Source organism: Chaetodon trifascialis, chromosome 5 (assembly GCF_039877785.1).
Source record: "Chaetodon trifascialis isolate fChaTrf1 chromosome 5, fChaTrf1.hap1, whole genome shotgun sequence".
NCBI classification, from domain to species: Eukaryota; Metazoa; Chordata; class Actinopteri; order Chaetodontiformes; family Chaetodontidae; genus Chaetodon; species Chaetodon trifascialis.
Window position 1 is genome coordinate 15764710 of NC_092060.1, and position 27327 is coordinate 15792036.

Here is a 27327-nt window from a genome sequence, read left to right on the forward strand (position 1 = left end):
TGCAAGGAAAGTGGGGGCGATTCGCTGCTTCAGGTCCTTCGTATAATTTCCACACATAAACATGTCACTGGCGTAATTTCCACCCTGCAGGACATCCATATGCATGATGTCAAACCATCAAAAGAGACCAGTGAAGGAAATTATTATGCATTTCAATGACACACACCGTAGGATCTCCTCTCCTGTGGCTGCCGGCTCAAAGTCTGCTGTGTCACTCAAAGATGAAATCATATGCAGTGCCTTCGAAATGGGGTCAATTGTGTCTCTCTCATTGGCTTAATCAGTCCATTCTCTTGTTACGTGTATAATTAATCTGTCCACCATGTAATCACATGAATTAGATTGCGGTTAATTCAGACGTGGCGCCTTGGCCGTTCCATTTGCGAGTGATAACAGTTCAACTGTCCGTCTAAACGCTAGCTGTGGGAATTTCTGGATGTATCTCTGCTCCGTCTAATAAAGGTCTGCAGGATACAAATGATGTCTTTCATGGTCTCAACTGTTTTTATTGTACAGATCCAGTGTCCCCATGCCTGTAAATGGGGCACACTGTCTATAAATAGATATACTGTGGTAGCGAGCTGCCGGTGGTTATCAGCAAGGGTGGAGGAGGGCGGTGTATGTGTGTGCACAGTGCTTTTTATGTGCTATGTGGAGGTGATCGAGGCTATCGATCAAGGTGCTGCTTCCATTCTGCACCATCGCCCAGGGGAGTAATACTGTACCATTGAGGAAAGTCTCCATTTCACATCCCGGCTTCACTGTTCCCTAATGACCCTTTCCCCACTCCGTCTCCACCCTGCCACAGTTTTCCCATGACTCCCACAGCTCATCCGCACTGCTTTTCACACTGTGAGGTAATCCATTATACACCTCCTGCTCCTCTTAGATCCCTCCTGCTCGAGATCCCAGATCTAAAAGAAGATGGGAGATTTGGGAACTGAGTCTGAGATGAAAAGGACTCGGAGAGCGGCATGTATATTTAATCTTCTGCCCTCTGTGTTTTTATCCATCTTGATCCTAATCGTCCCCACATAATATGAATGTGTAATCATGCCATTATGCCTGTGCCTGCTCAGGTTATCTTCATGGAGGATGATATCTGTGTTGATGGAATCTGACTTGATCCCTCTGATGGAAGTCTGAGGGGTGGGATCTTGCTCTGTCTGGTGTATTTATACTACAGTATAGAAATGCCCCAATTCCCGCTAATTGTCATTGAACACACTTCTGCTGTCTTGCCGTTCTGTTCATAATCGCTCTTAGGAAAAGATTGCACTCCCTTGTCTGGATTTAAAGACGAGTGTCTGCCTCTTTCTCCCATTACTGTGTCAACGAATAGCATTGCAATCATTTCAATTACGACAATGCTGGGACCGAGGTCTTCAAGTAGGGCCTTGAGATGTAATTGGAGGGGCACCGGCGAATTGAGGGAAGGCATTTTTCTTCTGTGAAATTGCCTCAGTCTTGGGGACAGTAAATTGAGGTGCTGAAAAATGATGTGATAATTCAGCCGCATGGTTTGGTGGGGGAAATGGTCTGAAAGTCACTTGCTAGAGAATTAGAAGGCAAAAACTACATTTCCCTGCCGAGTCCGCTGTCCTTCACGCAGCGGCATGAAATGAATTGATGAGACAGAGGGAGAGGGAAGTGTCGCTGTAAATGTTTGCAGCTGAAATGAAGCTGCCTGCTTGTGCATTCAGACTGGCTGAAGGGTGGGAGGCGGAAGCCGGAGCGAGAATCCGGCGCTGCGCTCCACGCTATTTCACGGCCTAAGCCTTTAATCGCAGCAGCCACAATGGATGCATAAAATGGAATTCAAATTTCAGATTGATTGATTCTATATTGATGAATGCCAAGGCTGGCTTAAGGGGAAAAGAAAAAGACCCTGTGACTGTGGCTTTTAAATGTAACCTCTTAAACAAGGGGAGTCCTTGCTCCTCTCATGCGCCTGTTTGTTGCTTTAGATGTGCTTCAAAAGAAATGTGAAAATTCTCGCTTTTTGAAGTTTAATCTCTTGCAGAAAGGGGTAGGAGGCTGAATGCAAATACAGAAATTTGCTTTCGCTTTGCTTCTTGCTGCTTGTGGTGGAGAATTCCAACCACAGTGGTCGCAACACCTCTGAAACGGCAGATTCTGAATTTGTGGCTTCTGGAGTTAGGTTAAGTCCTCTAAACGAGTAACACATGCGCCATTTTATGACCAGACCAGAAGGAATGATACGTAGCGTTCAGACCTCTCCCTTAATAATGTTCAGTCCTCGCTTCCATCAGTCTATTGTGTCTCATTTCTTAATCTCTTCAAGGCAACTCGCACAGTAACGGAGCTGGCATAAGCACATTTGGTACTGTTTGCAGTGTCGAGATTAACAGGATTACAGATTAGGGATTACATTGGCGTCATTCTTACCCATTTAACCTTGACCGATGGCCTGGCGTACGATGCATCCGGCCAAACCAAACTTGTTTTTGTCTTTGTGAGGCCCAAGTGTTTGCACGAAGGCTCAGTGATATTTGCTCAGGAATAAATACAAACAAAACACTTGTGCTTTGTAGTAAGATAATTTGGATTGTAGATCTTCTAATGAGTCTCTGGGGTCCGTTTCCGCTGTGATCGTGCATTGATGTGCGTGTACCAAAGCGGCTCAGACGAAGACCGAGAAAGTGACAACAACAGTAGCCTTTTGATGAGTGTCGTATGGATTACTGCCCTCCCTCCTCGTTCCCTCTGCACAGTTTCCATGCCTCTGAACTCAACGTAACTCCGCTGTTTCCATGGAGAACGTGCAGTTGCCAAGGCCTGCGGTGATTGAACACAGAGGGTCATCGTTTATTTCTGTCAGTCAGGGGTGAGGGGACGGATTGGGGAAAGGGGGGACACTCGGCCTCGGAGGATTCAGCTCCCCTTTTAAAAGTTTATTTGTCGAAAAGATCACCGACGGCTAGTCCGGGGACAGTCGACGGTGTTAATGTACTGACTCCCCTCACGAGCCGCGGGACACTTAGTCTCATTCACACCTCACAAGAAGTGCAATAGTGTCAGGGCGGGGGGGGGGTCGGGGTTAGAGGGAACAGGACATGTGAGGCTACATATGGCCAACCTTAGCGTTGTTTATCCAGAGAGTTGTTACAGCTGAGGACCAGGCTCCGTCCCCCTGTTCCTCATCGTCTCTCATTAATCTAGCAGTATGGTTCTGGCCTGCTTCCCGTCACAGAAAGGGGGCAGATTTGAGTGACCACCCACCCTGAGGAATAGCATTAGTCTGTCTCCTCGGCCATCACCTGCTATTGTTTATGCCCCCACTTCATTCTGTCGCCATCTTTCAGCGGCTATGAAATAACGAGGGGAATATTTTAATTGATGCTTTTCAAAGCCTGGAGATTGATGGTCGCCTTAGGGGTGAATGTCTCGCTCATTTCTCCCACCAATCTGTTTTTTTTTTCTTTTTTTTTCTGAAGGTTTGGTCATTGTTCATCTTATCCCTTTCTCTGCTTTTGTCCCCCTTTCCACTCTTGTTCTCTACTGCCTCTGCAGGGAGGGATGCTGAGGGATACTTTTAGGCCACGTACGCAATTACAGAGCTCATGTTCACACTGAGCTCTTGCCATCAGTGACAATGAAAAGGTTAGCTAGCAGGTACGCATTAGTCTTCATCTGCCTCTCTCTCTGTACGCATGAGTTAAAACAGACTGAAAACTTTGGTCTCGACGCACCTTTTGGCTGCTCTTTGCCTTATGCATGCGTCTGCTGACTATACCTTTCGTCAGATCCTGCTTAACATGAAATATTTACGTTCTCTTTTCTTCCTCCTCTGCATTTTTGCATCTATTGCTTTGAAGGCAGGAGGACGGAGATGTTTGCGGTTGTATCTGGGCTTCTTCTAAGGTACGCACAGAAAGTAGGAGACACATTAGGTGAGATGGGTGTGTGGACATTTGAGATCCATTAGCCGTTATTCAGTCAGTGCTGTATCCTCATCTCTATTATAGTCTAATGTATTGTACTCTCCATTTAGCTGGCCTGCGCTCAAAGCTGTAGCTTCACACTCGGGGCCTTGAGCTTTAGTTCTCTTTGTGCCAGCTGCTCTCCTTCTCCCCCACTCAGGCCGTCACTCTCTCTCTCTCTCTCTCTCTCTCTCTCTCTCTCTCTCTCTCTCTCTCTCTCTCACCCCCTCTCCCTTCCTGCCTTCGGTTGTAGCTCTTTGTATCTCAGTCTGAAGGTCAGCATTGGGAGGCGGTCATCACTGCTGCGAATTGGGCAAGAAGTGAGGTTTTCTGCGCCCCAACTCTGTTTGTGTTGTGTCACCATTTATTCTGCTTCCAAGCCTTGTCAACAGTGTCATTAGAGTCACGCCAGAGCTCGTTGTGTCCCTGCGGACAAATATAACGTCTTCATTCTGATAAATAAGAGGAAATATCTGTCTAGAGTGGAGCGGGGTGATGTGTGTTTGAAGTCATTATTGCATTATTAATAAAGTTATTTTCCTGTGGCGGTATACAACACAATGGGCTAAAATGTACGCAAAATCACATTTAAGATCGTTAAACTGACGAGCAACAGCAGCGCTGTGGAGCAGTGCTTTTAGAAGTGGGTCCTAGAGCTGCAGCGATTAGTTGATTAACAGTTTACTCGATCCAAAGAATATTAATCTTCATTTGGACAAAAAAGACTAGTTTTCTTTGGTTTACATTTTTGGTGTACAGGTGGGGGCAGCAACGCAGCAGCAAGGGCAGAGATGAAAGAATGCTGCGATCAAGTTAACGGTGCAGGCTTTAAATTAAATCAGCTTAGCAAGTGTTTCACAAGGAAGAAAAATGAATCCACCCCATTTGTTAGACGTGACGGATGCACACACTGCGTTTTGGTGAGAAGCACAGAGCGTAAACACAAACTTTGTTTATTTACAAGAAAAATCCACGGGGCACCTTTAATCAACAGAAGATTAACGGTTGGACAAAACGAGCAGTTTGAAGACGTCATTTTGTTTTTTGGAAACTTTTGATGGGGTTTTTTCATTATTGTCAGACATTTTCTTGACTAAACTAATCAATGAATTCAAAAAAAAAAAAAAAAAAAGGAACAGGGTAACTCAATAGAATGAAGAATACTGGATGCTTTCCCAGCCCTCATAACTAGAACATGGTGATGAGAAACCTTGTGGAAGTTGTCATTCACTTTTATTTTGTACACGTCAACACGAGCCCTTCCCCCTGAAAGGCCTGGGTGAGGCCTGGGTGTCATGTTAAGAGTTGTCTCTCTTCTGCTTTACTGTTTTCAGCAGCAGTCACTTCCTGTGGCTAATCGTACTTTGATATGCTGTGGCACGAACCCTGGCTACCTCAGAAACGAACAAACAAGCTACTGGGTTGGGGTGGGGGATCTTCAAGCGACCAGGGCTGTTGGTTTTTGTCTGCACTGCTGCGATACATTCTCTGAACGCCCACTGCTTCTTCACGGCCTCTCTTTACATTAGACTCTGCCTCACTGCGAAGAGGAAATTTGGACACGACTCACAGAAAAAAAGAAGTGTGATTTCTTCCACTGCACTCGCAGGGAGGCAGAGGCATCCTGTTAAGCTTAGCTTGAAGGCTCGAGGGGGCAGAGCTACTTGCCAGAATGCTGACCTTGATTACATTAAAGGGACAATATATGGGCCTGATTTTTTTTTTTTTTTTTTTTTTGCCCTGTGTTATACTGTGCTTGCATGAATGATAAGGTCAATGATCAAAGGATTATCTTCATAGAACTCCGAAGTTTAGGCTGTGAGGAATCAATAATTTATTGATTCTGATGCTATTGGATGGAAGCTCGCAGCCCACAGGATTCGCTGTACCGAGCATTGTATGGCCACTCTTGTATTTTTAATGTTACTCACCTTTGATTAAACCTTGGTTTATGGTGTTGCTGATAAACCTTCTGATGGCATTATCAAATCCTTTTTATGTCTGATTTGTGTCTGATGAGTCTTGATGGGCTTAGCGGTCGCTGTTTAATGTCTTCGGGTTGAGGGGGTTGTGACTCGACTCTAATGGTTATCTGGGGTTTTATAAAGGGTTGTGTGTGCACACACCTCGATAGCTCTCCAGCTTAATGGACAGAGCTTTTCCATGCAAAGGTAATGATGCTCTGTCTCAGTTCTCCACCAGGCCCCTAAATGGAGAAATGATGTTTTTGTAAGAGACTACCTCACACCATCCTCATGCCGCTTGTTGTACTTTTCACACTCGGCTTGATGGAGGCTGGCTAAAGAATATCGGTATATTATGATAGGCATGTGGGGATGCACAGTGAGTGAGATAAGGGGGTTTCCTCCCAGAGTAAAGGATCCGACTGTTGCCAGGCCTGTCTGTCACTGTCATCCACTCCTCTGCTCTTGGATCGCTTCCCTTCCGTCAGCTTTCCTCTCTTGCACCCCGTTTTGGTCTCCGTGCCGTTGTGGATTCGAGAGAAATGGAAGGCGAGCGTCCCTGCGGGTGATGGCTTCACTTGTATGCAGTCACACAGTCCTACTGGACGGAGTCGTGAATTGGCTCGCCTCGAGGCTTTGTTGTCACTCACACTCTGACTATTGATTGTGTGGAGGCTGCGTGAGCGAATGATTTTTTTGGGTGTGTGTATTTACGTTTGCGCACGCAGGTTAGGGCTGTGTGTGTGTGTGCGTGTGTGTGTGTGTGTGTGTGTGTGTGTGTGTGTGTGTGTGTGTGTGTGTGTGTGTGTGTGTGTGTGTAGGGGGAAATTGGCAGCTCTCACTTCGTGTAGGTGAATGCAAGGACTACTTTGGAGTGAACTTGTGGATTGTTGGCACCGGCGGTATACACACTCTCCCACACACGTCTAAACCCACACAACAAAAGAATATGTGGTTTGTTCTATAGGAGCTGATGTTGATGCTGATGCTGATGCTGCACGCTCTCATTTTAACATGACTTTCTTCTGTCTCGCTGTTTTTCTAGGTCATGAGAGTCCATCCTAAGAGAATGGTGCTGCTGAGATGACCTGTGTGACCTCACTGTTCTCAAGAGATCATTCTCCAATCAAAAGAGCGGAGCGAAACCTAGCCGGGACATGGTTGGCAGGTTCACATGATGGACAGGTGATGGAGTCTTCCATCATCTTTCTCCATCAGTGACTCGGCCTGCCAGCCCTCCCTCTGAGGCATAAGTGTGTACCAGCAGTCCAAGGCCCCCCATTTCTCTGCCATGGTGACATAAGCAGCGGTGCAATATGAGGGAGAGCCAACGTGAGACCGTCTCATTTCTTTCTCCAGTAGCTGCTGCAGCTGCTACCTTGACGCCATTTGTATTTAGCTCCATAACAAGACTGACTTTGCTGTGAATAACTCCTGCTCGCCGTTTTCTACCTACATCGAGAGAGACTGTCCCCAAGGCGTGTTGCTGGGCCGGTGGGGCGGAGCGGCGCGAGACGATGCTGGGATGCGTGACACGAGTCCGTCGGCTGGTCCGTCTCCTCCCCTTGCAGACTTCCCTCCTCCTCCTCTTCCTCTTCTGCACCATCAGCGTCTTCATCTCTGCCTACTTCCTCTATGGCGTCAAGCGGGAGCTGGAGCCATCGGGAGGGGGCGTGTCCGGGGCCGAGGGAGCATCCGCCGACTCCGATGACCCAAGGGTCACTCCGTCCCGGCTACTGCCGTTGCGGAGCGTCTCAGGGGGCCCCGGGGTGGATCCCGGAGGGGCCAGGACAGATCCTGTGGTTCTGGTGTTTGTGGAGAGCCAGTATTCTCAACTGGGTCAGGAGATTGTGGCCATCCTGGAGTCTGGCCGGTTCAGGTACCGGACTGAGATCTCTCCCGGTAAAGGGGACATGCCCACATTGACAGACAAAGAGAGAGGTCGTTTCACACTGGTGATTTATGAGAACATTCTCAAGTATGTTAACTTGGACGCCTGGAACCGAGAGCTGCTGGACAAATACTGTGTGGAATATGGAGTGGGCATCATTGGCTTCTTCAAGGTTAGGACAACACCACACTCCCTCTGCCTCCCCTCCCTTCTCTCCCTCCTCTCACTCACACCTTCTGCCCTGTCCATCTGGCTCCACCGTCTCTAAGGAGATGGGATTCGCAGGGTTGGAAAGACCTGCCTGGTTCAATATCATTCAGTCCCACTGCACTGTTTCTCTTATGTTCTATCTAGTTCTTGTTTTTCTTTATTCTGCAATCTGGCCTCCTTCACTCCTCAGTCTCTCCTTCCTCTCTTCTTGTTTTCTCCTCAGACTCGGTGCCTCTTTCTTCCTCTATCTCTCTCTCTCTCTTTGTCTTTCTCTCTGTCTCTCTCTCAGTAATCCCTAGCTGAGCCTGTTTGCCCAAGGCCTGTTTTCAGGTCTTATGGTTTTAATCACCATCTCTGAGCCATGGAAAGAATATAGAAAGGGATGTGGAGGCATGGATGGTGCAGAGATGTTAGGCGGTGTAGGTGAAGGTTAGGAAAGAAAGCCTGATGGGATTTACTGGCTATTGGGAGAGGAGGAAGTGGAGTGAGTGTGTGCATCCCAATGACCTAGACGCACAACAGTGCTGCTCTGCTATCTGAACCAAGCTGTTTGCAGTAAGTGATGTCTGTGTGTCAGATTCTGCCTGATTACAAACATCTGTATCAGCATTTGTGTTTGCTGATAAGGAGGAGATTGCAGTACAATGCAGGAGATGTTTTTGAGGCACTTGATAAACAGTGTGGCCATGACAAGCACATTTCTCAGCTCAGTGAACACAGAGCCTGGTCACAATTCAGTAAAGCCCAATTTGAAGGGATCCATATCAAGAGTATTTGTTTATGTTGTACAGATTAACTTAAATTGAATGATTTAGATTTAGAGTATTTATGGAGCACTACATTCCCAAAGCCTTACTAAGTCTCTCTGAATTTCACAGTTAGTTAGTGGGAGTTAGAACTCTTTGGGCTGTAATTGACCCCAAACTTAAATGACTTTGTGGTCTGTGATGACATTTGGCATTTTTCTTTGTCTGTTAATGACTTTTTGGGGAACAAAAGGAATATGCATGCGTGGGCTGCATGAGTTTCACCTTTCACCTTCTTCAAATATCCAAGCTGAATATGTGGCCTAAGGGCTGTGAATATAATGAAGCACCATGTGGACACCGCACAGTGCAAGTTAGTGTTAAACTTTATGATCCTGTATCACACACACACACACACACACACACACACACACACACACACACACACACACACACACACACACACACACACACACACACACACACACACGGTGGTGAAATTTTAAGTAAGACTCAATGAAAGTGCAGGAGGTAGGGGGGCTTGTGTGTCCATGAATCAGAGAATCAGAGAGCGACACATTTAGGAGGGAATATTTCACTGAATAATCACAGAACCCTCAGTCTTCTGAATCGCAGAGGACACAGCAGGAGGTTATTTCATTTTGACTGCAGTCTGAGAGCAGAACATATGGAGCATAGCAGGTAGAAGCTGCCTCCTGCCTTCACGTTTGAGTAGGCCTGACATTCCTTATTTCCCACATGATTGGAGAAATGGGAGAATTATATCCAATACATTTCTGTCTTCATCACTCTGGGTTATGATGAATCTGTGTGACTTCTCTCTCTTGTCTCTGTCTCTCTGTTGAGCAGGCCAATGAAAACAGTCTGCTCAGTGCACAGCTGAAAGGCTTCCCCCTCTTTCTTCACTCAAACTTGGGTCTGAAGGACTGCACAGTCAACCCCAAGTCCCCCCTGCTCTTCATCACTCGATCCGGGCAGCCCCTGCCAGGTCCCCTCCCTGGGGACGACTGGACTGTTTTCCAGTCCAACCACTCAACATACGAGCCCGTGTTGCTGGCCAAGACCCAATCGGCGGAGAGCATCGCGTCGATGGGGCAGAACGCCGCTCTGCTCCCGTCGGTGGTGCAGGACCTGGGGCTCCACGACGGCATCCAGAGGGTCCTGTTCGGGAACAACTTGGTCTTCTGGCTGCACAAGCTGGTGTTTGTGGACGCTGTGGCCTTTCTGACAGGGAAGAGGCTCTCGTTGTCCCTGGAGCGCTACATCCTGGTGGACATAGATGACATCTTTGTGGGCAAAGAGGGCACACGCATGAAGGTGCCTGATGTCAAGGTGAGTTTGTGCATGTGTTTCCGAGTGGAGAAACTTTACCAGAATAGAAAGTGAGCCCACTTACATATTCATCAACCAGTGTTTTCAACAGCCCTTTGCTCAAATATAAAAAATTGCCTCACATATAGCATGTGCTACCCTCTGCCAGTCATACAGAAACCCCTTCTTCTCGCTCCTCTTCTCCTTTTGAATGCGTTCATCCCAGTAGGCCGCTCAAAGCTGACAGGCCCCACTGCTCACACTGTCACAGAAGCTCCACAGCAATGAATATTTCAGGGGCCCAGAGACATACAAAGAATGTTGAAAAGCTCCTTGCTCGCGTCCCCTCAGAGCAGAACAGACCACCCTCGCATGTGGAGGCAGAGGGTATAAGAAAACATTATGGAAGAAGCATCAAGGCCTCCTCACTGGCAGCGCAACGGCAAGCTTTTAGGAACAAATCACACCCCGACAAGACGGAGAAATCTGAGAGAGTGAGAGAGGGTGTGTGCTGGGAGTCTCATCCAGCGTGGAGATCAAATGAAACAAACACCCCAAATCAGAGGAGAGAGAAATATCAAACAGAATGACGGAGAAGGAGTGAGGCAACTGGGAGTGGATGTTGGATGTTTACCGAGAGAAACTTGCAGAATGAAATATGCATGTGGGCACGCGTGCGCCTGGGCGTTCACGCTTCCTCATTAATGCACTCGTGCACCAGTATGAGCACAACGTGCATTGACTCACTCTCCTCTCCTCCCACTGTTTCAGGCCCTGCTGGAGACACAAAGGGAGCTGCGCACTCATGTGCCCAACTTCACCTTCAATCTGGGCTTCTCAGGGAAATTCTTTCACGCCGGTAAGGTGCAGCCTGTGAAGACAACCTGTGCTCCTGTTAACGCGAGCGGAGATGAGAGCATGCACTAAACTGAAAGAGATACCACTTCTGAGATTGTGAAATTTTGATTCACATTATTCTAATGTCTCTGCTGGTCGTCTTCTCCTTCGTGCCCTGACTTTATGTCTTCCTGCTCGTCTCCCACATGCTTCACTCTAATATTTGGACTTTGTCTCCCTTTGCTTCTCTGACTTTAATTTCCTGCTGACCCCATTTCACCTTTGCCTTTGTCCATTCTTATCTCCTCCATTTCCTCTTCACCCACCACCCCTTCTTCTTCTGCTGACCTCCCTCGTCTCCCTCCTTTCTGGATCTGACCATCCTCCCCTCTCTGTCGTGTCCAGGATCTGACGAGGAGGACCTGGGAGACGACCTGCTGCTCTCCTATGTGAAGGAGTTCTGGTGGTTCCCTCACATGTGGAGCCACATGCAGCCCCATCTATTCCACAACCAGTCCGTGCTGGCCGAGCAGATGTTGCTCAACAAGAAATTTGCCATGGTGAGTCACGGAGGGGGGAGAAGGTCAGATCACAGCTTTGGGCGAGCGCTGTGATCAGAGCCGTCCTCGCTTAGCTCCTTGTTCAAATAGACACTCTTAGGCAAGATGTTAATGCTTTTTGTTGAAGTTGTAATCTGTAAGATGTCAGTCCTGCTTGATTTGGCAACAACCGTGGTTACCGAGGTAACGGCGAGTGTGGTTTAATACTGCAGCAAGCACCGGTTTTGTACTGGTCTATCTGTTTATAGCGCAGCCAAACAAATTCACATTGTTCTGATTAAGAGGTCAGTGAAAAACAATTCATGCCGCACACAATGCGAGAAGTTTTCCACACACCATGAGGTCACCGCGGAGCTGGTTACCCTGCTGAGGAGCTGGAGTCGTGCAGCCCGCCGCCTGCAGCGCCTCATCTAACATCTCACTGTGGCTATTAAAAATGATCTGCTGACAGAAAAAGTCTGAGAGTGACATTTTCGATGAAAAGTTGCCATCGGCTCGGAGACGAGCGCTTTGAGTTTCTCGCGTCTGTTTCGCAATAAAAGCCACCCCGTGCCTCACCTGTTAACACTTTCAGTGTGAGGCAGTGGCTGTAAGATGTCCTGTTTGCATTAACACTCATTTCATATATGAGTGTGCAGAACATGCTGACATGAGTATTATCAAAAATGGTTTCTTTTCACACCTTTTCCCTCCCTCTTCTTCCTGCCTCCTCCCTCTCCTTGCTCCTGTTTTTCGACCTGTAGGAGCATGGGATCCCCACTAACATGGGCTATGCTGTGGCGCCCCACCACTCGGGCGTCTACCCTGTCCACATGCAGCTGTACGACGCCTGGAAGAAGGTGTGGGGCATCAAGGTGACCAGCACAGAGGAATACCCACACCTGAAGCCTGCCCGCTTCCGGCGAGGTTTCATCCACAGCGGCATTAGCGTAAGACCACTTCTCATACATGCCAGCCATCCACAAGGCCTCATTATCTTGTTACCTCTGGCCGGTTGCTTTCCCTCTACATCCATTACATTTTCAGTCAGTAATCCCTTTCAGGGTTCTCTTTGTCCTCAACATATGCTATCCTTCATTCAATAATTATCTCTCCATATGCACCTCCACTTCTATTGTGTTTATACTTCTCTCATGGCCAGCGCTCTCCCCCCCCCCCCCCCCCCCCCCCCCCCAGTATTTGCCCTATCATCCTCCTTTCCTCTCTGCCTCTACTTGTCTCAAAGGTGCTGAGCAGAATCTTATTTTCATTCATTCTGTATGTCACAGAGGCAGCTGAAGTCCTGAGAAAGGCAATCATCTAATTAGTTTTGTTGGGCTGTTGCATTCCTCAACACAGTGGGAGATGATAACATAGTTGAGTGAACCAGTCCTGCGTTAGACACCTGTCTGAGTCGTGCTGCCTAGCAGGCGTCAGCACCATAGCACAGACTGACATCTCTGGCACTTTACCAATCCCTGAAATGTCAGCATCCAGAAAAACTCCACTTTATTCAGCTTCACAGCACTCTGCCGGTGCAGAATAATATAGTTATGAGAGCAGAATTAAAGTCGAATAGATTACATTCGAGAGGTTCAAAAGAAGGGAGGGAAAAGTCTATCTATTTCTTTCCCAGCTTGACCTTCAGCGCTGATAGGAAACAGTGCAGCCTCAGTCCGGTTCCTTTGTAGTGTTGGCATTCAGTCAGCCTGTGCGGTCTCAGAGCTATACTCCCGTCCTTGAGATAGTGCCGTCTGAATGGACAGTCTCCACTGCTTACTGATGATTGATATTCAGTTCCCCAGACACTCCAAACTGTAAACGCATTTCCATGAATTTCCATATAGACTCAGAGTGAATAAGAGGTTTGCTTTGGCTAGATGAGCTGCATAATATGAATGTTATTGAAAGCAAACAATGTGTGGGGTAACTGCCTGGAGTACTGACAGCTCCGCTCTCAGTGGAGGGCCCGTGGTGTGTGTTTATTTGTGTGAGTGCATATCTTCTTTCTTTTTTTTTTTAATGTATGTGTGAGCGTGTGAGATTTTTTTCTTGTTTCTGCCCTTTTGGTTTGGTGACTTTGTGTTTGTTTATATCACAGGTGCTGCCCAGGCAGACGTGTGGTCTTTTCACACACACCATCTTCTATAAAGACTACCCAGGCAGTCCGAATGAACTGGACAAGCTCATCAATGGAGGAGAGCTCTTCCTCACTGTGCTACTGAACCCCGTGAGTCAAGCACACATCTGCACAGCACAGCCTTTGTCTTGCACAATTGGAAACACATTTAACCGGTGGTGTAAATTGAAATATCAGCGAGGGAAAGGACAATGAGTCGTCAGTGAGTCATGCAGCGATGTCTGCATCATGCTTTCTCTTTTTACACTGCTGTGAAAGCTTCTTTCATTGGAGCCGAAATGCGATGTTGAGCATTCCTCGTATTCATTAACATGTTTTGTTTTGAGATGATATAAAAAGGTTGCTTTTATTATCATATCTGCAACAAATGTCAGCCACTCTAGGCCGCAGATAATTGTGTTCTTCTCAGTGTCTCACTTTTTAAAACCGAGCTCTGTCCAACCTATGGAAGAAGCACCCTTTGTTTCCACGCACACTCATATTTCACTGTTATCCTGACAATGACAAAATTCACAATAATAGAATTTGATACGGTCATGTAAACAGTACATTTGGTTACTCCAAATGGGGCATGCAACATTATCTCATATGCCGACATTTTTCCGTTTGTAGGATCATTGTTTGGACATGCATTCTGAATATGCATCTCAGTTCGGGTTTTTACCGCAGTTTGCGACACACGGCCTCTCGCCTGTTTACAGGCAGCTCTGTGCGTTGCTTAGCAACAGTTTGCAAGGCTGGGATAGAGATGCATACACAAAAGGAAAACCCACATTTCTGGTCGGAAGGAGGAACGCACCCACTTTTAAGCATTATGAAAGACTTTGATATCAACAGGTTTTGGTGTGCAAATATTGCCACAGTGACCTTTTCATGGAAGTGGTTGAACACATGAAAGAGGGAGGCTGTGTTTGCTGATCAGAATCTGCACAGCTGTGTGTACACGGGAATATTAGTGGGAAAATTATTTTCATTAGCCGCGTAAACAGCTTCGTAGGAATGTTGTCTTTTTCAGAAAAAAATATTTTGTCCATGTGAACATAATCAGCATTTGCTCTTTCACCCATTTGTCCACAACGTGTTGTTGAAGTGTTCAAGGCAGAAAAGGGAAACATCCTGTTTTTGGAGACTTATCAGTGACTGCTTGAGTTAAAGGAGTCAATTCTGCCTGGAAACAATAGTCTGGTGCCCGAATGAACGTCACAGCAGGTTTCGCAGTTTATTTGAAGTTAGTATCAGGCTTCAGCAATCTGAGTTAGACAAGTTTTATTAGTTTTTGTCTTTTTAGTATGAAATTCCCTCTCTGTGTTATTTTCCCTCTCATCAGGGAAAGACGAAGTAGAACAGAAAGGAGGAAATTTGTCGTAAAGAGACTGAAAGTTTGGAAGATATCCACTTGATTAGTCAAACTCAGATGACTGCTGAAGCCTCATATTGACTTCAGATGAAGCAGAATATATTTTTGCAGATGTTTGTGAGACAGTGGATTTTGTCCCCCATTGAAAGGCTTTGCATCTCTTAATGAGCAGTGCGAACAGGAGGAGTCTTGTTGTAGTGTTCATATGAGCACCTGACTTGTGTTTTCAGACGGACTTGACCTTTAACTGCTGTGCCGCCCTAACGCTGATGACACCATTAAAATCCATTCTACTATATAGTGATACAAATGGTCAAGTCAAATTTAGGGCCGCGACTAATTTCCCTCAGCAATTAATGTGCATATTGATTAATGAATTCATTGTTTAGCGTACAAAGTGTCAGAATATAGCAAAAAATATTCATAATTTCCCAGAGTACACCCTCATCCCCTTTTAATAAATCTTTCCTTCTCGTTTATAGATTAGCATCTTCATGACCCACCTGTCCAACTACGGGAACGATCGTCTCGGCCTGTACACCTTTAAAAGCCTGATGATGTTCGTCCAGACCTGGACCAACCTGAAGGTGCAGACCCTGCCTCCAGTGCAGCTGGCTCAGAAATACTTCAGCCTGTTCCCCTCTGAGAGAGACCCACTCTGGCAGGTAAGAATGAGATGCTGATGAAGATATGAATGATTTATATATTGATTACGTTTGTATTTGTTTGGCAGAAGAGGCAAAATTTACGTTCAGTAGTAATTTTTGGACAGCTTATGGTCCAGTAATAGAGCGCTGCAATGACACAATAATAGCCCTTTAAAATATCGTATTATACAGTAATGGCTTTAATCCTTTGCAATACATACTGTATTCAGACACAGCATGTGTGTGACGTTGGTTATGAGTCATTGTTTTATCGGTGGCTGGAGAGCAATGCATCACCCATGCGAACATGTTTTATTAAATGCATGTCCTGACCAGAATTTGATCAAACAAAGGTTAACCTGCCTTTTCTCCTATTTTCAAATGGAGATATTTGTCATAATTCTGTTGGAACCATGCTCAAAACAAAGGCTTCTTTATCCTTTAGTGGCTCCATCAGAATTCTAACAAATATGTCAATTTGAGTAAGCAAAGGTTAACCTGCTTTCTCCCCCATTTTCCACTTGAGATATTTGTTGGAGTTCTGTTGGAACGACGCTTAAAACAAAGGATCGTTTATCTTTTTGTGGCTACAGGATCCCTGTGAGGACAAAAGGCACAAGGACATCTGGTCCAAAGAGAAAACATGTGACCGCTTCCCCAAACTGCTCGTCATCGGGCCTCAGAAGACAGGTGAGACGTGGTACTTCAGCACCCCCTACAGGATGAATTACGAAATGATTAAATCTGAAGTGTGTCATTCAGTCCGAAGCAGACGTGTCACGTTGGCAGTGGTTTGATTATTTCTTTGAAAATCAGTAGAGTAGATTGTGATTTGTTTTTAATGTGTTGTTTGTAGTTGCCTTTTACACTGTGTTCATCCTCACTGTATATATATATATAGCAGGATATGCACTCCCTTCAATCTTCTTCACCCTGTCTCAAACCACTTGTTTTTTCACTGCTCTCTCAGGGACGACAGCGCTCTACCTGTTTCTTGGCATGCACCCTGACCTGACCAGTAACTACCCCAGCAAGGAGACCTTTGAGGAGATCCAGTTCTTCAATGGGCACAACTACCACAGAGGAATTGACTGGTAGGATGCCTCAGAGCAGCAGTCACATTTAAACCACTATGTATACAGAAATGTCCCCATCATGTAATAACTGGGTTTGTAAAAGCACTTATGAGTATTGTTTCCTTTGGCTCTGGTCATTTTTTACATTAAATTTGGCCAATTCATTCACTTTTTTCAACTTCCTAGATAATATCATCTTTCCATCTCGTACATAAGCTCATGGATTTGCTACATTTGCCAACATTTGTGTCAGGTCAAGCACAGGTTGAGTTATCATGACACGGTTTTCAGTACTTTGCCATAGTGAAAATATTCCATAATATCCCATATGTATTTGTAGGAATGCAGGTGAAATACTGTGCAAAGCATTTAAAGTGTTAAATTATTAAAAATGACGTAGTTCATTCTGATGTACTGTACTGAATTTTGAGAAGATGGCAGGGGTGTTTTCTTTTTAATGCAAATGAAATGAAGGCTCAAAATGCAAATGATTCCAAGACCACCACCAACAACAAATCCGCTCATTAGTGAAGTTCCTAAGAGCAAGACCAGAAACACAATTAACACCTGTTTGCTTCGAAATTCCCTATTTTGAGTTTCCTGTTGGTTTAATTGATTTGAAACCTGCATCAATGAGAGGCTTCATGCATCGCAGCATAAAGAGTCCAACCCAAAATTGACTTGGCAGGAAGTATATGTGAGTGGGCTGCCCAAATATTAACATTGAGCCGTGTTGATAGATGTTTTTTTTAACGAGCTGTTGCACATGGCCGATCACCCACACAGCGCACAGAGAAATTCTTCTTATCTGCAGAGTGCAAATTGGACCAGATCTGCTATGGCTGTTTGTAACACTTTGTATGTTTGTGTTTGGTGTGTGTTAGGTATATGGAGTACTTCCCTCTGCCCTCCAACACCAGTTCAGACTACTACTTTGAGAAGAGTGCCAACTACTTTGACTCTGAGGTGGCTGCTCAGAGGGCTGCTGCTCTCCTGCCCAAAGCCAAGATCATCACCATCCTCATCAATCCTGCAGACAGAGCATACTCGTGGTACCAGGTCCGTCACAGGCAACCTTAAACCACATCAGCAATTTATAACATAACGAGTGTTAACTCTTGAAAGTGAACCAGCGGCCGCTTTGTTCATATCTGCACGAGCAGAGTAATGCAGTTATTTTAGACTCACTCTCCTCACTTCTCTGTCTGCCCACAGCACCAAAGAGCCCACGATGACCCGGTGGCGTTGAAATACTCCTTCCATGAAGTCATCACTGCAGGCCACGACGCTCCCGTCAAACTGCGGGTCCTCCAGAATCGCTGTCTGGTGCCAGGCTGGTACGCCATCCACCTGGAGCGCTGGCTCAACTACTACCACTCCAGCCAGGTACCATGAGTGTGTTTGTGCACGCAGTGATGGATAGTATGCAGTAAATTAGCAAATACCAATGTTAAGATGGCAAGATAGCTGAATTCAAGCTTTATAGGTCTCTGATATCTTCTTGATGTCTGTATCTATCAGCGGCAGCGTTTAATTTACACTTTTCAGGGAGCTTTCTGTAAAAAGAAAAGACCAGGGGCATTTTTACCAGCTTCCATTTTGAAAATAGTTTTCTGTTCACTGCTTTGACACAATAGGCTGTCCACTTCCTGTTCTCACATGTGGCCCTGGTTGTGTGTCTTACCCAGTTGTTAGTCTTGGATGGACAGATGCTGAAGACCGAGCCCGCCTCAGTGATGGATAAAGTCCAGAAGTATTTGAGCCTGACCAACATCATCAACTACCACAAGATCCTAGCGTGAGTATCATCCTTCATTATTATTGGATACAAGAGGGCTCATCAGTGGAACAGTTATGTTCAAGTTGCATCTGCTTCTGTAAAGAATTTCAAATATAGGCTGAGGACCAGTCTGATGAGCCAAAACTGATCATATCTGAGTTATAATTGACCTCTCTCGCTCGCTCTCTCTCTCTTTCTCTTCCAGTCATAATGAGTTCACTTCAGCGGGCCTGCACACTCACATACGCTGAAGCACACACACCCTCATTACATTATTTTATGTAGTTGATGTTTTTCCTGTTTTTTGCTGCCTGCTCTATGTTTGCTTTTTGATCTTACGGGTGCTTGTTTGCTTGTTTTTCTGGATTATATGACTTGTATTTGCTTGTAATGCATACTGAGGCGAGATTCCTTCCATAAGCCTCAAGGGGTTTTCTAAATCTCACCTGCACAATGTGCTTCTTCTCTTTTGTTGCTGTGTTTGTTTTCACCGCGCAAATAAATAAATAGAAGTTGTTCTGTGCATCTATTATGTATAGGTTCGACCCCAAGAAAGGCTTCTGGTGTCAGCTGCTGGAGGGAGGGAAGACCAAGTGTTTGGGGAAGAGTAAGGGGCGCAGGTACCCTGACATGGACTCCGAGGTATGATCAATTGAAAGACAAACATTATACCTGAACATTGTTTCACTGTTTGTTCAGACATTATTCATCTTGCCTCCTTTGTGTGCTTCAGTCCCAGGAGTTCCTCAGGGAGTACTATAGGGATCACAACATTGAGCTGTCCAAGCTGCTCTACAGGATGGGTCAGCCGCTGCCCAGCTGGCTCCGAGAAGAGCTGGTCCACACCAGGTAGCACCACCACAGGGGAGCCTGCAGCTCCACACACTGAAGCACCGCTCAACCCTGCTGGGGGACTCTGGCTGAGGGGCCTGAAATGTTGAAGATCCCAAATAGTTTTGAAAGAGACTGAAATATGTGCAGATTGGAGGATGGGATGCTCAACTAGAACTCAAAACTTAACCGCGATCTTCTCAAATGAACAGAACAACAGTTGATGTGAGCAGGACAAGAGCGCAGTCGCTCTCTGCGGCCGACGGCTCTCCCCTCTCCCCCCGAGCTTCGAGATCCCGCTACTCCCCTGCAGGACAGACCAGGGCGGTGGAAGCCCCAACGATGGCCTCCACCGCGTCCTGAAGAAGAAGCGCTCAGTGATGCACAGGAGAGACCCTCAGTGTCTGATAACCACACCTCTGCTCTCCTTAATCAAACCTCATCTTCTTCGCATGAACTTCGGAAGAAATGGGGAAAAAAAAGTCTGGCGCTTGAGCAGTCTTGTTCTGGGAAACGGGTGGAAGAGAGAACATCACCTGCGTCTCATCTGTGAAGTTGTGGTGTTTGGAGCAGATTATAACAGGCATTGACTAAATGAATGACCGCCTGATCAGCAGAGAGACATTGGTTGCAAATGCCTTTGACATAAGTGAAGTGTTGGTATGAGAGGAGATTGGGACATCTGGAGGCTTGACTCAGGCTGCATGTTGTAGCCTCACTTGATAGGCCTTGGTAGAATCTAGTTATTGCATTTACAAGTGCCAGCCAGGACAGAATCTTCATTAAGATATTACCACATGGACTTTTGAGGGTTCCTTTTTTTAAGAAGTTTTACGTTTTGTTTTCTTTACTCAGTTCGTTTTAACGTTTCTGTAATGCTGATGGCAATGCATTATTGTAGAATGTACCAAAACTAAACATCTTAGCTCAGTTTTCTCGTGTAGGTCGGATGTACAGCGGACTGGTTTGTTAAAGTGTTCGGCTCAGCCTCTTCTGTTGTCAGTTCCATGACCATTAAATTGGCTAAAGCAGGAACAGGAGGACAGACGTTGAAAGCACAATATTTAAGGCACTCGCGTGAACATCAATTCTGAACATAACAAGTTACTGGAAAGCACACTAACGGTATGGATCCTGCTACAATCTGTGAAGAAGATCATAAGCTAGCTATGTTTAATCAGACACTCTGGTCGAAGAGATTCAGCTCGTGTACAGAACAAGGTTGTGCATTTCTAATCTGTTTTCAGCATTGGGGGTTTTTTGTGTCTAAACTGTATATTTTGTCTTGTATTTTCTGTCTTTTCATTTACTAGAGGAGTTTGAGTTTGGGAAGGGGGGGGCGGGGGGGAAGCTGTCTCTGGGAAAAGTGTTTAAAGTTGCCAGGAAAACCAACATTATGCCCAGTGAGACCATACAGATGTTGGGTCGTCGGTCAAGGTGTTACCACTGCAACTAGATGTCAAGCATAGATAACAAAAAGCTGCTCTTATTGCAATAGTTTTGTACAATGTTCTGATGTAATAACAATGCACATGTCGGTCCTTTATTTCCAGACTTTGTAATGTACATAATACACAGCCCTCAGTAGACCTAAATTATTGAATGTGTTTGGGTTTACACTCTCCATCAGCCCATTCCCACAGTGTGAAACGTCAGTGCTGTACTGAGGGGAGTTTGGATCATTTCATTGTGCCGAGGTGTGTCGCTAAGATTGTTTCCTCTCATGTCCTCTCACTGCCAACTATTGTACACCGGTACTGAGTCTCTCCATTATAAAGTATTAAGTGATAACACATAACAGCAATGATGGTACTAATCTCCTGGACTGTATGATAAAGATTTGTAATTGTTGTCAATAATTTTTACAGTGTAACTAATATTGTCGGTGCTTTTTAATTTGCAAATAAAACACCACTGTATTTTTCAATAGTCTGATTTTTTTCTTACATTGTTTGTTATGGTGTCTGAACAGTCTTTTATTTAACTGAGCGTCAGTTCAAAGCAGGATAATGGCGACTGCTTTTGTGCAGAGGTTTCTGGAAACTGGCTTAAATACATTTGAAAGGTAGATTAGCTTTTCTTTCACTTTTACTTCTTGGTGAGGTGCTTTCGAGACAAGAACAACCTGAATCTTTTGTAAAGTCACATGAACCATTGGCCTGTTCCTTAAATTTTGTCCTTCTGATGTTCAGCCTGACCCAAGGTAGATGTACATGTGGCTCATGTTACTGTGGTTTTAATTCCTTATTGGGAAAACACCAAACATCTACCAAGAAGCAGGCCTGTCTGTTATTCCAGGAAGTAAACAAGGAGCAACATACATTAAAATGACACGCTGCACTTAAAAATATAGAAGTTAAAATACTTTCAACAACTGACATGATCTCATGGTTACTACTCACAAATATTTCAGAATCAAAGTACATTTTAGTATTATTAAATGTGTTGTTGCTCCCTTATTGATAGATTTCCCTTATTTCTTTTCTCTGTAAAGCACTTTGTAACTTTACTAAAAGTAGAAGTAATATACAAGTAAAGCTCAGTATAGCATTTAAAAGCATCTATTCGTGGTAACAATCGAACAGGACACGTTAGAATTATCATTAAGAGCAGATTTTTTCACACAATAGAAATAAACCCACTTCTTCAACATTGTCTGCCTCTATCAACAAGTGATGGTGGTGTAGTCTGACCAATCACAGCTCGCACGCTCTCACAGCGCTGCTGAGCCGTCCCACCGCTCTTTTTAAGACAGGGGACTTTCCACATCCCTTCACCTTTCTGAGGAACCTGTCTGCAAGTCGTTCCCTATTTTGAAGACCAGTTATTAGGTTGACTTGCCGGACACTCTCCTATTTGTTGGCTTGAAGAAGCTGAGAGAAACTTTCGGACAGATGGCCCACTCTTCGGAAGATGCTCCCCTGCCAACAGACAGTCTGGCAGGCAGTGAAGAAGCCCTTGTTCTCCGCGTTGGACATGGAGGGTGAGAGGGGAGGCCGTCCTATCCATTTATACTCATAATAACAGCTGTTTGCTATTAAAATGCTCGTTCTTCTGTGTGTGATTGAATTAAAATGAGCAGTAAATCTCATATGAAACTTTCATTAAGTATTAAATTTCAAGTGAGTAGCTGACACAGAGGAGTAACGTCTACTGGACAGGGCATTAGATTAAATTGTGTGTTTATATTCTGTTGTTTCTAAGTGGGAGGATATCGGTTATAGGATAAAAGTGTCTTTTTCTCTGCTTTTTATGCATCATTAGTTCATGAAATATTAAGTGTATTTACTCATTGCTTTGCAGCATTTTGTATGTTTCCATGTTTATACATTTAACGCATTTTAAAACATTTTCACTAACACTTCACCTTGCACTCAGAGAAGACGTCTGCCTAGTAACTGGTGATACTGTCTTGCTATTGGCTCATAATTAACCCTAGGGTAAAACATTGGCCAGTGGTTTACTTCTCAGCTTAAAAAAATACACGATTTATGATTAATTCATTAATTCATTCAATGTTTCTGAAAGTTTATGAAAAATATTTTTTGTGTTTAAGGGATAACACAGGCTAATTGTTTACCTCACGTGCCTGATCTCTTTGTTGTTATACATGGATTCATTTTGATATGATTCTCTTAAAACAAAGCAGAATTAACAACTTAATAAAGTATGATTGATTATACTGACATTGTTTACATACAGTACATTGAAACACGTTATAGTAAATGCTCCGTTCAAGTTTCACTTTTCATTGTAGCAGAATTGTTTGTGAAACAAGTAAATATACAGTTATTATGGTCTTGTACCTTTTTATGAGGGGGAAAAAACTGATTTTACAACGTATGCATCTTAAATAGGTTCTTAAGAGTAGATGGATGTGTACTTCCTTGCAGCAGGGAAAAATGTCTGCCTAGTAACAAGTGATGGTCACATTCTATTGGCTGATTCTGAGAAACAGAACAGGCCTGACTACTTTCGTCTCAGGACTGTGTTAGATGTTACTGTAAAAAAAAAATGAATATATCACAACTTCGAAAGGATGATGGTGTTTATTTGCTTTACTTTAGATAATGCATAATACCATCAGATCTGTTTACATTTGGGGCTTGTTTGTGTGCCGGATAGTCCAAACTCAGTATCAAAACAAAAATGCCACACAGGGCATTTTAGGACTGTGGAGTATTCCTTTAAATTGAATTTTTTTTTTTTAATTTGGCTGTGTATCATGCTTTTCCCCTCTGCCCTGCTGTTTTATCCTCTTCAGCACATTTTCATATTTCTCTCTCTCAGTGGCTCCAACAGCCGTGCCTTTAAGATCGCAGGCCTGACCACCCTGGCATGTCTGCTGCTGGCCAGCCAGGTCTTCACTGCCTACATGGTGTTCGGCCAGAGGCAGCAGATCCATGCGCTGCAGACAAACTCGGAGAGAATGGGCAGACAGCTGACCCGCTCATCCCAGGGTAAAGGAGACGTGAAAGTCTGAATGACGGGGGGGGGGGGGGGTCTGAGCAGGAATGTGTCATTAATGAGTAATAGCCTTTGTTCGATAGGAGGAGGCTGAAGAATGGGGAGGTGGAGAGGGAAGTGGGAGTGTGCTTTAAGGAACTTGATCTGAAAGTTCGGGAGGGAATTGAAAGATTTGCTGGGGAATCATTTCAAGCTGCGTCATAAGGAAGTACCACGATATGTAATCTAGTGTTGAACACCTCCAGCGTAGCAGCAGAGCTGTTGTGGTTCAATGCATCCTGTTTAAATTTTCAAGATTTAAATTTCACTGTGACGTCAGCATAATGTTGTTTAAAAACACTTTTTTGGACGTTATTCAATGCCATTACTGAGGACAGGAAGTGGAGATTGTGACCATGTTTCACATTTGGTCAGATAACATCCATATTTGAAGCACTGTAGTCAACCACAAGCTCATTGGTTTGCTGATACTGAGCTTCTGGTGATTGTTGTTGCACCATGTGATGAAGCTCTCTGTCAGTCCTCTGTAGTCCTCCTTAAAAAAAAGTCTCAAAGTAAAGACAGCGTGTTTCTCACTAGAAATGATTCACTGGACTCATACGTGTCAGTAAATGTCAATAATTTTTTACAGCTGTGTCTCCAATGAGGATGCGCATGCCTATGAGCAGCCTCCCCCTGCTGAAGGACTTCACCACTGATGAGGGCTCCAAGACACCCATGACTGTACGTTTACACCTGCCTTCTGGGAAAACTTCAGTTGTAATCCTGGTGGCAGCAGACTTGTTTGAGACTTCAGATATTGTCCTAGATGACCTATCATGAATGAATGAATGAGAACATGAATGAAATCAAACATCCTGACTGAATTTGACTTCGCTGTCTTCTCCCATTAGAAACTGCAGGACACTGTTGTGAGCGTGGAGAAGCAGGTGAAGGAGCTCATGCAGGTATGTTACACTGCTGTACCCTGTGTGTCCTCACACTGCAGATGTCGTGTTGTTTCATGGCTCCGGTCATATTTTCAGCAGGACTCCCAGCTGCCGCAGTTCAACGAGACCTTCCTGGCCAACCTGCAGAGCCTGAAGCATCAGATGAATGACACCGAGTGGCAGGTAAAGTCGCACACACGTTCACGTGGAAAGTGCTAAAACTAAAATGCAAAAGAATAGAACGAAATGATCTTGTCAGTCATGTTTTTTAAATGTTTTGCACTCTGCAGAGCTTTGAGTCCTGGATGCGTTACTGGCTGATCTTCCAGATGGCCCAGCAGCAGCCTGCACGCCCACCACCCCAGCCAGGTTACAGCGACGTTCTCTCCTTTACACTTCAGTATTTAAGCTGATGTTCTGATCCAGACTCTCAGCAAGACAGCAAATCCCAAACGTAGCACTTCATTGCAGTAATAATCAGCAGTCAGACTTTTAATGTCGCAGTGTTCTCTACCTTTTCCATCCCTCAGCCTTTTTGATCAAGACCAAATGCCAGATGGAGGCAGCCCCTGGACCCACCAAGATCGGGTCCTACAAGCCCCAGTGTGACGAGGAGGGCAAGTACACGCCCATGCAGTGCTGGCACGCGACTGGCTACTGCTGGTGTGTGGACGAGAGCGGCACAGCCATCGATGGCACCACCATGCGTGGCCGACCCGACTGTCGCAGAGGTAGAGGACTCATATTAAAGGACTTTTGACTCAGCTCTGCATCATTAGCTTTTCATGCGAGGCTTTCATGGATGGAAGTAGCATAATTTTTTTGTTCCTTTTCACTCCAGGCTTTGTTCCCAGCCGTATGATGTCTGCGCCCAGACTGATGCAGAAGACCATCAGCCTTGATGATGGTGAGCGCCTCACATGAAGTTTTTTAGTGGATCAAGATGTTTATTCACAAACATTTGCTGGCAGCTACACATCGTCACTCGTGTTTTTCTTTTCTTCCAGATATTCAGTGAATGAATGAAGAAAAGTGATGTTTTTTTCTTTTCATCAAGCAATCTTCGCAGACATGAGAAATCAGCCATTTTGAGGTGGATGCTGACCCGCGTGTAGTAATTGTTTGAATTCTATCTTTTCTCCATTTAATCTGTTGATTTTTACCATTTTGCTGGCTGCTTCAAATCACATCAATTGAGATCTGTTACAGGTTCTTGCTTTTGATTTCTTTTTTATCTCTCAGAATAATTTTGGGGTGACTTTTTAACCTAATGGTCCAGTTTCATCTACAGTGTGTTAAAGTATTTGTGTAAAATGTGTTTGTGTCTGAAGAATGCTGAATGAGTCAGTTCACCCAAATTACATGTTTTCTCCCTCACCACAACTGCTATCATGACATAGATGTAGTTCAGGCTTTACTCGCCGTAAGATAGCATTTCTCATATGTCTGCCTCCACCCAAATGTAGTGGAGTTGTTTCTTGTGCATACAGCTTTGACAAATTACATTTAAAAACAGAATCCAATTGTGAATAATCCTCAGACCACACTGGGTCCAGTTTTCATTGGTGGCAGAAAGTATTTCCAATAAAGACTGAAAACAAATTAAAACCCAGCTAAACAAAACCAAAACCATCTGCACTTCAAGGTGAGACAGTTTAATGAGGAAAGTCTTTGTAATTTGAGTGAACCGACCGAAAGGTGCGAACGAATGAGGAAGTGACTTCCTACTGTATGTAGCTGTTTGTGTTAAGAAGGCAAAATAAAGTTTTCCTAACAAAACTGTTTTGCATTATTATGTTCATATTCTACTGAAATCAAAACAACTGCTGAAGCTTTACGCATAATAAGGCCTAAATAAACTCTAACCTGATTCGATGCAATGACGCTTGTGATTTTCTGGCATCTGTTTCTGGTAAAGTTTCACTTTGCACTGAAGTGCACTTGTTCATTTTTACACTTGACGTTTTCTGTTCATGAAGCTAAACGTGTAGCAGGTTCAATAGCGTAAATAGCAAAGCAGAAAACTGTTACTCTCTTAGTGGTGGAAGGTGTATTAAGATCTTTTACTGCAGTTAAAATACAAATAAGTACAAATACTCCATATACAAGTAAACGTCCCGCATTCGAAACCATATGTTAATGTGTATGTTGTATTTTAATGCTGTACATGTGTACAGCTCATTTTGGCTACTTTAAGCACCGCCGGGTGGTTTAGTCTACAGCGCTGCATCATATCCTATAAGATGATCACATAGCATTGTTCATATTTCATTATTCCTTGTTTATATTCTTTATATTGTTTGGTTTGATTTTTAATGTCCTTTTTACTGATGCCCTCTATGTTTGCTATCCACTTTTGCTGCTGTAATACCTGAAATTTCCCCACTGTGGGACTAATAAAGATACATCTTATCTTATCGCTGTCCTGTGAGGACCGCTTATCTCTAAAAAGTCAGCTTCTTGTAAGAAAATCAGTCCTTTGTTTTCTGCTTTGTGACTGTTTTTTTTTTCCAGCTAATTAAAGAAGAATTTTCTCAAACCATAAAGAAACAATCAGAATCAGCTATTCAGAAACTAATTGGTAAAGTAATTAGTAACTAAAGCTGTAGACAGATGTAGTGGAGTAAAAAGTATATT

The 27327-nt window shown here is 44.5% G+C and overlaps 2 protein-coding genes across 3 annotated transcripts in view; both read left to right on the forward strand.

Annotated features, from left to right (window-relative positions):
* The window catches only part of LOC139331125 (bifunctional heparan sulfate N-deacetylase/N-sulfotransferase 1-like), a 40401-nt gene extending 19770 nt beyond the window's left edge, over positions 1 to 20631 (forward strand). The window contains exons 2-15 of the mRNA XM_070962458.1: positions 6954 to 7971; positions 9626 to 10108; positions 10859 to 10946; positions 11330 to 11484; positions 12228 to 12413; positions 13565 to 13693; positions 15443 to 15625; positions 16201 to 16297; positions 16578 to 16701; positions 17568 to 17742; positions 17899 to 18069; positions 18372 to 18481; positions 19003 to 19105; positions 19197 to 20631. Of these exons, the coding sequence (XP_070818559.1) occupies positions 7426 to 7971; positions 9626 to 10108; positions 10859 to 10946; positions 11330 to 11484; positions 12228 to 12413; positions 13565 to 13693; positions 15443 to 15625; positions 16201 to 16297; positions 16578 to 16701; positions 17568 to 17742; positions 17899 to 18069; positions 18372 to 18481; positions 19003 to 19105; positions 19197 to 19316 (2670 nt within the window). The 5' untranslated portion in view covers positions 6954 to 7425 and the 3' untranslated portion in view covers positions 19317 to 20631. The remainder of the gene's footprint in view (positions 1 to 6953; positions 7972 to 9625; positions 10109 to 10858; positions 10947 to 11329; positions 11485 to 12227; positions 12414 to 13564; positions 13694 to 15442; positions 15626 to 16200; positions 16298 to 16577; positions 16702 to 17567; positions 17743 to 17898; positions 18070 to 18371; positions 18482 to 19002; positions 19106 to 19196) is intronic.
* Positions 20632 to 22067: 1436 nt separating this feature from the next.
* Positions 22068 to 26573, forward strand: cd74a (CD74 molecule, major histocompatibility complex, class II invariant chain a). Of its 2 annotated transcripts, none has more exons than XM_070962861.1 (9): positions 22068 to 22277; positions 23585 to 23754; positions 24393 to 24484; positions 24655 to 24708; positions 24787 to 24873; positions 24981 to 25059; positions 25221 to 25421; positions 25532 to 25597; positions 25698 to 26573. In XM_070962861.1, exons 1-9 carry the CDS (start codon positions 22189 to 22191, stop codon positions 25706 to 25708), a joined length of 849 nt encoding a protein of 282 aa, XP_070818962.1. In that variant the 5' UTR covers positions 22068 to 22188; the 3' UTR covers positions 25709 to 26573. The 2 variants fall into 2 exon arrangements, with proteins under 2 accessions (XP_070818962.1, XP_070818963.1); XM_070962862.1 differs by having other exon boundaries at positions 22078 to 22277; positions 24790 to 24873.
* The last annotated feature ends 754 nt before the right edge of the window (positions 26574 to 27327 follow it).

What these genes read in the sequence shown, in the direction of transcription:
- cd74a (XM_070962861.1), top strand. Translation starts at nt 22,189, where the DNA reads ATGGCCCACTCTTCGGAAGATGCTCCCCTGCCAACAGACAGTCTGGCA. An exon ending in GCTCCAAGACACCCATGACT is followed by an intron (nt 24,485 to 24,654) that starts GTACGTTTACAC and finishes TTCTCCCATTAG; the next exon opens with AAACTGCAGGACACTGTTGT. An exon ending in TGAATGACACCGAGTGGCAG is followed by an intron (nt 24,874 to 24,980) that starts GTAAAGTCGCAC and finishes TGCACTCTGCAG; the next exon opens with AGCTTTGAGTCCTGGATGCG.